Here is a 10,969-nt window from a genome sequence, read left to right as displayed (position 1 = left end):
TAAGGTCTGCAGGTATCGACAGCAGGGTTTGCTCTTGGATACGGAACTGGCATGGCCTGTAAGGCACACTGCCTTTGAAATCCCTAATTTCCTTTTGGGACTTAATGTGAGTAATAAAGGCAGTGTGCCTTACAGGCCATGCCCCATACATAAAATCCCTTCCTATCTATATGCTGCATCCACCAAGGGGATGGAGGTGTAATGCTTTTCAGCTGGTCTTTTCCAGTTTGCACCATGGTTATAAACCTAATTATTTGAGTCTTTGAGACAACAGCCAGTTGTAGATGGGGATGGGTTGGGGGAGGTTGGGCTGTCTCCCTCTCACCTGTTCCCCCATCCACCCATTAGCGGCCATGTGCCTCCAGTGTGAGGACACTAAATTTAAGAGTGTAGGACTGCAGATATAACAGGGTGCCGTGAAGTGGCTCTGCAGCTTTCACATGCGTTTGCAAATGTGTGTCAACTAAACCCCTGTTCTTTGTACCAAGAGACAGGTTTTATTTGGTTGGTGACAGACTGGAGGGTGAGTACATCAGACTGGGGGCTGGCTGACTTTCATGCACCTCTTACAATCCTTCAACCTCATTTTGTGTTTTGTTATAGGGATGGAGACGCCAGGCAACACCAGCTTGGGTCTCATTTAAAGTCCCACCTAGTCCAATATGTATTTACAACATTTTTAACAGACAAAAAACTTTTTTTTTTTTTTTTTTCAAACTTTTCGGCCTTTTTTATTGTGTAGCAAAAAAAAAAAAAAATCCTTGCGGTGATCAAATACCACCAAAAGAAAGCTCTATTTGTGGGAAAAAATAACATAAATTTGGTTTAGGTACAATGTTGCATGACCGTGCAATTGTCATTCAAAATGCAACAGCGCTAAAAGCTGAAAATTGGCCTGTGCGAGAAGGGGAAAAAGTGCCCTGTATTGAAGTGGTAGTGGTTAAAGTGTCTTTATATAGAATCCCAGATCCTATGCACATTTCTTGTCAAATCGTGAGTATTTACATCTCATTTTCAATATTTCTGTGGAATCCAAAAACTATCTCCTAATTGTGTCTTACTCAGTGTATTTTCAATTGTTACTGATGCTTTATCGCTGTTTGTTTTAGTCCACTCTACCATTCTTGATAATACAGTGGAATTGTAATATCTTTTAAAATCCGAAGCCGCTACCCCCCCCGTGCTTTATTTTTAGTTAGTATTGCGAACTGTATTCTCGGTTTCTTATTCTGCCATATTACCTTGTTTATCATTACATTCAGTGATTTAAAATACCTCTGTGGGATTAATATTGGAAACATCTGAAACTCAAAGGATTTTTGGCAATATCACCATTTTTACCAGGTTGATCCGTCCCAACCATGAGAGTGGTTTAGTTAATTTTTGTTTTGCCTGCTTTGATTTCATTCAGGAGTGGTATATGCAGTATCTCACAAAAGTGAGTACACCCCTCATATTTTTGTAAATTTTTTATTATAACTTTTCATGTGACAACACTGAAGAAATGACACTTTGCTACAATGTAAAGTCAATGTAAAGTAGTGAGTGTACGGCTTGTATAACAGTGTACATTTGCTGTTCCCTCAAAATACACACAGCCATTAACCACTTCCCTACTGGTGCATTGTAAAATTACGCTGGCAGGGATGCTTCCTCCCTCCGGGCGAACACACCTGTTATCGGAGTACATGAGTACCTGTCATCGGAGTACCCGAGTACCTGTCATCAGCCCAGAATGCCCGAGTACCTATCTGCAGCCCATAAGATTACCCGAGTACCTGTCTCTAGCCCATAAGAGTACCCAAGAACTTCTCTGCAGCCCATCAGAGTACCCGAGTACATGTCATCAGTGTACCCAAGTACCTGTCACCAGCCCATCAGAGTACCTGTCTCCAGCCCATCAGAGTACCCAAATACCTCTCTGCAGCCCAGAATGCCCGAGTACCTATCTGCAGCCCATAAGATTACCCGAGTACCTGTCTCTAGCCCAGAATGCCCGAGTACCTATCTGCAGCTCATAAGATTACCCGAGTACCTGTCTCTAGCCCATAAGAGTACCCAAGTACTTCTCTGCAGCCCATCAGAGTACCCGAGTACATGTCATCAGTGTACCCAAGTACCTGTCACCAGCCCATCAGAGTACCTGTCTCCAGCCCATCAGAGTACCCGAATACCTCTCTGCAGCCCATCATAGTACCTGAGTATCTCTCTGTAGCCCATCAGAGTACCCGAGTACCTGTATTTAGCCCAGAGTGCCCGAGTACCTAGCTGCAGCCCATCAGATTACCCGAGTACCTGTCTCTAGCCCATCAGAGTACCCAAGTACCTCTCTGAAGCCCATCAGAGTACCTGAGTACCTTTATGAAGCAGATCAGTGTACCCAAGTATCTGTCTGCAGCCCATCAGAGTACCTGAGTACCTATCTGCAGTCCATGCCTCATAGAATATGTGTTGGGGTGTTTGCTTTTTAAAAATGGGGTCATTTTGTGGGTGTTTCCATTGTCCTGGTGCTCCAGAGCCTTCAAAAGTGTGAAAGGTTGTAATGAAATTAGATGTTTAATTTATGCTCCTAGAATGCCTGAAGGTGCTACTTAGATGTTGGGCCTCTGTATGTGGCCAAGCTGTGTAAAAGTCTCACACATGGGGTATCGACATACTCAGGAGTAGCATAATGTATTTTGTGGTGTAATTTTTGGTATGTACATGCTGTGTGTTAGAAATATCTTATAAATTGGCAACTTTGTGTAAAAAAAAAAAAAAAGTTTTCATTTTCTTTCACATTTTCCAAAATTTTCATTATGCCCCATAGAATATACCTTGGGGTGATTGCTTTCCAAAATGGGGTCATTTTGTGGGTAATTCCATTGTCCTGTTGCTCCAGGGCCTTCAAAGTGTGATAGGTCATTAGGAAATGACAGTATCTCACAAAAGTGAGTACACCCCTCACATTTTTTTAAATATTTTATTATACCTTTTCATGTGACAACACTGAAGAAATGACACTTTGCTACAATGTTAAATAGTGAGTGTACAGCTTGTATAACAGTATAAATGTGCTGTTTCCTCGAAATCACTCAGCACACAGCCATTAATGTCTAAACCGCTGGCAGCAAAAGCGAGTACACCCCTAATTGAAAATGTCCAAATTGGGCCCATTTAGCCATTTTCCCTCCCTGTGTCATGTGACTCGTTAGTGTTACAAGGTCTCAGGTGTTAATCGGGAACAGGTGTGTTAAATTTGGTGTTATTGTTCTCACCCTCTCATACTGGTCACTAGAAGTTCAACATGGCACCTCACGGCAAACAACTCTGAGGATCTGAAAAAAACAATTGTTGCTCTACATAAAGATGGCCTAGGCTATGCGAAGATTGCCAAGACCCTGAAACTGAGCAGCAGAATGGTGGCCAACACCATGGAACGGTTTCACAGGGCAGGTTCCACTCAGAACAGGCCTCGCAATGGTCGACCAAAGGAGTTGAGTGCACGTGCTCAGTGTCATACCCAGAGGTTCTCTTTGGGAAACAGACGTATGAGTGCTGACAGCATTGCTGCAGAGGTTGAAGGAGTGGGGGGTCAGCCTGTCAGTGCTCAGACAATACACTGCATCGAATTGGTCTGCATAGCTGTCGTTCCAGAAGGAAGCCTATTCTAAAGATGATGCACAAGAAAGCCCGCAAACAATTTGCTGAAAACAAGCAGACTAAGGACATGGATTACTGGAACTATGTCCTGTGATCTGCTGAGACTAAGATAAACGTATTTGGTTCAGATGGTGTCAAGCGTGTGTGGCAGCAACCAGATGAGGAGTACAAAGACAAGTTTGTTTTGCCTACAGCCAAGCATGGTGGTGGGAGTGTCATGGTTTTGGGCTGCATGAGTGCTGCCGCCACTGGGGAGCTACAGTTCATTGAGGGAACAATGAATGCCAATATGTATTGTGACATACTGAAGCAGAGCATAATCCCCTCCTTTTGGAGACTGGGCTGCAGGGCAGTATTCCAACATGATAACGACCCCAAACACACCTTCAAGATTACCACTGTCTTGCTAAAGAAGCTGAGGGTAAAGGTGATGGACTGACCAAGCATGTCTTCAGACCTAAACCCTATTGAGCATCTATGGGGCATCCTCAAATGAAAAGTGGTGGATTGCAAGGTCTCTAACATCCACCAGCTCCGTGATGTCGTCATGGAAGAAGACTCCAGTGGCAACCTGTGAAGCTCTGGTGAACTCCATACCAAAGAGGGTTAAGGCAGTGTTGGAAAATAATGGTGGCCCCACAAAATGTTGACACTTTGGGCCCAATTTGGACATTGGGGGTGTCTTCACTTTTGTTGCCAGCGGTTTAGACATTAATGGCTGTGTGTTGAGTTATTTTGAGGGGACAGCAAATTTACAATATTATACAAGCTGTACACTCACTACTTGCCGCCTCAACCTCCGCAACATCTCCAAGATACATCCCTTCCTAACCAATGATACCACAAAGCTTCTAATCCACTCCCTGGTCATCTTTTGTCTCGATTACTGCTCATTGGCTTTAAAAAGACTATCCCCCCTTTAGTCCATCATGAACGCTGCTGCCAGGCTCATCCACCTTGCAAACCGCTCTGTGTCTGCTAACCCTCTTTGCCAATCCCTCCATTGGCTGCCACTCAACCAACAAATTAAATTCAAGTTACTAACCATAACTTACAAAGCCATCCATAACTTGGCACCCAGCTACATCACTAATCTGGTCTCAAAATACTGACCAACTCGTTCTCTTTGTTCCTCCCAGGACCTCCTGCTCTCTAGCTCCCTTGTAACCACTTCCCATGCTCGCCTCCTGGACTTCTCCCGAGCTTCTCCCATCCCTTGGAATGCTCTACCCCCATCTGTCCGACTATCCTACTTTGTCTACTTTCAGACGATCCCTGAAAACACATCTCTTCAGAGAAACCTATCTGGCATCCACCTAACAACTGTACTTTTATTTTCTCCATCAGCCCATCCCCCACAGTTATTACCTCTTGACCCTCCCTCTTAGATTGCAAGCTCTAACAAGCAGGGCCCTCTGATTCCTACTGTATTAACAACTTGCCGACTGCTCACGTTGCTGCAACCGCAGCAGAGCGGCTCGGCTGGGTCCAGAGACGTAGACCTACGTTGCTGGATTCCTCCCTCTCTCGGCGGCGCGCACCGCCGGAGGCTCGCTCCCGCTGTATTCAGACACAGCAGGAGTCGGGCCAGGGGAGGGAAGGCGGTGATCACCGCTGCTCTTCCCTGATCGTCGGGGAAAGAGTGAGGAAATCCACCCGCTTGTGTAAACAAAGCGGGCGGATCTCCTCTGTGACAGGCAGGGACAGATCACAAGATTCAGCATAGCCGAACCTGCGATCTGTGTCTGTGTCACACAATCCCCTCCCCCCACACATGTCAGTAAGCATGAGGCACACATTTAACCCCTTGATCACCAACAGTGTTAACCCCTTCCCTGCTAGTGTCATTATTACAGTAACAGTGCATATTTATAGCACTGGTTACTGTAGTAATGTCACTGGTCCCCCCAAAAGTGTAAAAAATGTCAGTTATTGGTCTGATCTGTCTGCCGCAATGTCGCAGTCCCGCAAAAAAAAAAAAAATCGCAGATTGCCGGCATTACTAGTAAAAAAAAATAAACAATAAAAATTACAAATCTTTCACGTAGTTAGTAAACGCAATAACTTTTGCGCAAACCAATCAAAATACGCTTACTGTGATTTTTTTTACCAAAAATATGTAGCAGAAAACTAATTGGCCTAAAATGTTAAAAAACTGATTTATAAATTTTTTTGGGGGAATGTTATATATCAGAATGTGAAAAATATTGTTTTATTTTTTTCAAAATTGTCGCTCTTTTTTTTCAAAAATTAAATATCGCACAGGTGATCAAATACCACCAAAAGAAAGCTCTATTTATGGGGGGAAAAAAGGACATAAATTTAATTTGGGTACAGTGTTGCATGACCGCGCAATTATCCGTTAAAAGTAACGCAGTGCCGAATCGCAAAATATAGCCTGGTCAGGAATGGGGTAAAATCTTCCGGTCTTAAAGTGGTTAAAAAATACGCTCATTGAGAATTTTTTTGTCAAAGACATGTAGCTAAATACATTTTGGCCTAAATATATGACAAAAATTGAATATATTGTATATTTTTTAACTGTCAAAGTAGAAAATGTCAATTTTTTCACAAAATTTTTGCTCTTTTTTTATTAATATTGCAAAAAATTTAATGCGCAGAGGTGATCAAATAGCACCAAAAGAAAGCTCTGTTTGTGGGGAAAAAAAGGACGACAATTTTGTTTGGGTACGGCGTTGCATAACCGCGCAATTGTCAGGTAAATTCGCGCAGTGCCAAGTTGAAAAAAGTGGCCTGGACTTTAAGCAGGAAAATCCTCCGGGCTTAAAGTGGTTAAAGTGTATTGTATTTGTACTGTCTACCCTCAAGTTGTAAAGCACTGCGTAAACTGTCGGCGCTATATAAATCCTATATAATAATAAATGTAGCGGGGTGTCATTGCTTCAGTGTCACATGAAAAGATATAATAAAATATTTACAAAAATGTGAGGGGTGTACTCACTTTTGTGAGATACTGTGTATATATATATATATATATATATATATATATATATATATATATATATATATATATACTGCTCTTTATATTTTGTTTGTTTTTTCGTGTTTGTATTTTTATTTTGTTGCCTTTCCATTTTTCCCTTTTCCCTCCATTATTTTGTCCTCATTTCCCCCAACTCGGTGTCTCCATGATGTCCTTTATATGGTCTAATTTATTTATACAAATTTATATTAAAATTTTTTTCTCTCTTTTCCTTATTTCCCTTCTTTGCTGCTTTTGATTAAACATGATTTTCTAATATAATACTTTATATAATGTGTTATGCTATGTCAGTTTTGAGTAATGTTAACATATTGTGTATGCTGTTTACTAGCTTATTAACCACTTTTAGCCCCGGAGGATTTGGCTGCTCAAAGACCATGGCCTATTTTGAGATTCGGCACTGTGTGATTTTAACGGACAATTGCGCGGTCGTGCGAAGCTGTACCCAAATGAAATTGACGTCCTTTTTTTCCCACAAAGAGGGCTTTCTTTTGGTGGTATTTGATCACCTGTGCGATTTTTAATTTTTGCGCTATAAACAAAAAAATAGCATAAATTTTGAAAACATAATATTTTTTTAATTTTTTATATGAAATTCCCCCCAAAAAAACTTTAAAAATCTAAATTTTTTAATATTTTAGGCCAATTTGTTTTCTGCTACATATTTTTGGTAAAAAAAATTGCAATAAGTGTATTTTGATTGGTTTGCGCAAACGTTATTGCGTTTACTAACTAAGGGAAAGATTTATGTAATTTTTATTGTTTTTTTTTAACTAGTAATGGCGGCGATCTGCGATTTTTTTTTGCGGGACTGCGACATTGCGGTGGACAGATCCGACCCCTGAATAACATTTTTGACACTTTTGGGGGTACCAGTGACATTACTACAGTAATCAGTGCTATACATATGCACTGTTACTGTAAAAATTACACTGGCAGGGAAGGGGTTAACTTTATTAGAGATCCAGGGGTTAAGTGTGTCCCTAGGGGCGTGCTTCTGTCAAGGGGCGTGGTTTTTGATGTAATCACAGAGACATACGATCCTACATAGCAGGATCATATGATCTCTGCAGTTACACCAGGGAGAATGACAGGCGGCTTTGTTTACATTAGCCGCCTGCTTTTCTCCCTCTCCAGTGGAAGATCGCGAGTGACCGGCGGACATCGGAGCCGTCGGTCACTCGCACGCAGAGATGTATAGTAACGAAGTAGAACTACTTAAGTACTGTACTTAAGTACCGAATTGCGGTATCTGTACTTTCCTAGAGTAGAATTTTTTTCTCCTACTTCTACTTTTACTTCACTACATTTTTTCGATGATTTCGATACTTCTACTCAAGTATTTTTTTTTTTTGTGCTGCATAGTTACTCGTTACTTTTAAAAAAATTACCACTGCCAGAACAGTAGATGGCAGGTTACATAAAGCTCAAAAAAATGTGTATAATGTCATTTGTAAATCAGCGCATACGAAAATAAAGGCTGTGTATAATAAAAGCTGCTATACCAAATCTTTCCAATAAAAAGAAAATATGAAACAAACAAATAAATGGTGCTACAGCGCTTAAAGTGCATCAAGAAACTACTAACAAACACAGGTTAATCATTTGAATAAATCATTTGAAATAATAAAAACCAATATGATGTTCAAACTTTTGACTTCTTTCTTTAATAACTACATAACACAGTACTTGTACTTCTACTTTCAGTACTTGAGTAGAAATTTTTTTTCAAAACTACTGGTACTTTTTACTTTTAGTACTTAAGTAGCAAATTTTTTGAAAAAACTACTTGCAATACTTAAGTAAAAAAAATGTTGAATACTTTAGTACTTCTACTTAAGTAACTTTTTCTGCAAGCACTTCCACTTCTACTCAAGTCCCTTTTTGATCGAGCACTTGTACTTTTACTCAAGTAGAAATTTCGAGTACTTTATACAAGTCTGCTCGCACGGGGATGGCCGTGAACGAGCGGGGGCGGGAGCATGCCTCCGGCAGCGCACGTTTGCACCCTACACGCTCCTGGGCAATCGACATACTACTACGTCGCTTTGCCCAGAAGGGGCTGAATGCCGCAGTAAATGTACTTGCGGCAGTCGGCAAGTGGTTAAAACTAGATACGTGGATCCTGAAGAAGACCCAGATTTGGGCAAAACATGTTGATCCAGATCCATATGTATTTATCCATGCATTTTCCTACACGGGATGATCATGATACTTGTCTGTTATAGCGCTTTCAACATAATGAAAATATTCATTTTTTAAGTTGTTTTTGTACTAATAAATTGTAAAATTTTATGATTTTAGTAATTTATGTATCAGTATAGTAATTTGTAATTGTTTTGTGTTTTGTTGGGCACCTAAAAATCCCCTTTTACCTACCATCTCTTCTGCTTTTAGATTGGTGGGGACTCTGCTTAATATATCTTTTTTTATTTCCTTCATCGTCTGAGAGTGGGTATCTGTCCTCCACTCTTATCAATAGCTGCCTGAGGTCGCTATGTAGCGTTGCCATGTTTCTCCTCAAAGATAGTTCTAATTTAGCAAACATGCCCACCATTTCCAATTTTGTAGGTAAGTGGGCCTTGGAATCACTTTCTGTATCCAGATCTACTTTTGGCTGGTTGGGGGTACTCTTCTCTACTGGAGTCTTTTCTTGTGTGCTCTTATTGTTTCTTGTTGTTTATTTCCCACAAGCCCCCAATTGACTTTCCGAAGTCTGTCTTTCCAAGGTTCCCATCTTGGGACATATATTTCTTTATAGTCCCCGGACTGGCACTGACTCTGGGTGATTTTACTATTCCACCCCCTCGCCCAGATTTACCCCTCATCTTGAAACCTTCTTTACTTCTGCTTCCCTGTTCACTGATTATTTTCTTACTTTATCACCTTAACAGGAGTCGCTGCTGTCCTCCACTGTTTTATGTAACTGGTGTGGGTGCGAATGCAGGTGATGGCTCAGTTCAACAGATAACAGGTCATATTTTTCAAAAAAAAAAAAAGGAAAAAATGAGGGGTCACTTACCACACCTGATGCTACTTATGGGGGTAAATCTTCCCTTTCTTTCTTTTCTCTTATCTAACTTAGCCAACTTAGCCCATTAATATGTTCTCAGGTCAGTGCACAGCCCCTATATTAGAGTCCTTTTTCTGTTATCTCCTTTTTCCACCTGTTATTCTCCTAGAAAACTCTCTTTGCCTTAGTTTGCCTGTGTTTCCTTAGGGTTTAGATGTTGCTGTTTTCTTTAGTTGCTGCCTCTTTAAACTTCATCCCTTTAGCTCGCTGGGACTGCTGGAATTCGCCGGGCACCGCCAAATCCCTCCAAGTGCGGCTGATTCCCTCTGGGCGCCTCTGAGCACCACCTTACACGAGCTGTCCTTCCTGAGCCAAGCCGAGCGCTGCCACTGCTGTAGGAGATACCGCCTCAGTTCCCCTTGGCTCCTGCTTCAGCTCAAGGCTCTGTCTCCTCCAGCCCGTTGCACGGCTCCCTCACCAGCCTCCGTCAAATTGGGCTCCACAAGCAGCTCTCTCAGCTCCAGTCCATTGTCCCAGGTTAGTCCCATGCACAAGCTCCACAAGCCACGGAAAATCTGGGAAGCTCCAGAATGCTTTCCCTGTAAGTGAGGAGCTATTCCCTGGTGTGCCTAGCCCAGAACCGGCACCATTGCTAGGCTCCTCCCACCAAACTCACCAAACCTGATCTAAAACCAGACCCCTTTTGCGACACAGCACACCACATTGGACAATGGTTACAGTGGTTTAATGCGCCTGGGAGGAACATTTGCTGCTTGCAAGCCTGTAAGAGTTTATGGCAGGTTGAGGTTGGATGGGGCTAAACGCTGTACTCAGTGGTATTCATGTTTAGAGCCCTATGCATACATTTGTCCCTGAAACATATAGTGCCCTAAACGTGAGTAAGACTCAGTACAGAATTCATCTCTGTCATCAAAACAGAAGTAAAATAGAACAAGAAAAAAAAAACACAGTAATGCCAGGATATTACAATTTCAATACATTTTTAATAAATATATGCTTTTTAAGATGGATTTAAGAAGTTCTCTATGTTCAATGGAGAAAAAAAAATGAATAAAAGAACTTGGGGCTGCTGGGCTCATTGTTTTTTTATTTTTTATCACCATCTAACCAATACACAGTCTCCATTTTCTATGGAATAAAACTGCAAGGGCTTCAAGTCATTTTCAAGTTCAATTTCTTTGCCTTCCATCTGAAAGTTAAAAAAACAAAACATTACATTACATATTTAATAAAGCGTTAAACTTTTTGCTGCCAGAACCAGTTTTGCATTTTGTGCACACGTTTAAAAA

At 41.3% G+C, this 10,969-nt stretch overlaps 1 protein-coding gene across 2 annotated transcripts in view; it reads right to left on the bottom strand.

The window, feature by feature from the left end:
• Positions 1-10,738: 10,738 nt before the first annotated feature.
• TBCE (tubulin folding cofactor E) overlaps positions 10,739-10,969 on the bottom strand; it is a 750,803-nt gene continuing 750,572 nt past the window's right edge. For both annotated transcript variants that reach the window (XM_082250252.1, XM_082250253.1), the window contains one exon: positions 10,739-10,869. In XM_082250252.1, coding sequence (XP_082106378.1) covers positions 10,777-10,869 — 93 coding nt within the window. In that variant the 3' untranslated portion in view covers positions 10,739-10,776. The remainder of the gene's footprint in view (positions 10,870-10,969) is intronic.

The sequence above is a fragment of the Pelophylax lessonae genome, assembly GCF_965119305.1.
Source record: "Pelophylax lessonae genome assembly, chromosome: 3".
In the NCBI taxonomy this organism is placed as follows: domain Eukaryota; kingdom Metazoa; phylum Chordata; class Amphibia; order Anura; family Ranidae; genus Pelophylax; species Pelophylax lessonae.
The sequence above is the reverse complement of the archived record's forward strand: the minus strand, read 5'-3'. Positions and strand labels throughout refer to the sequence as shown.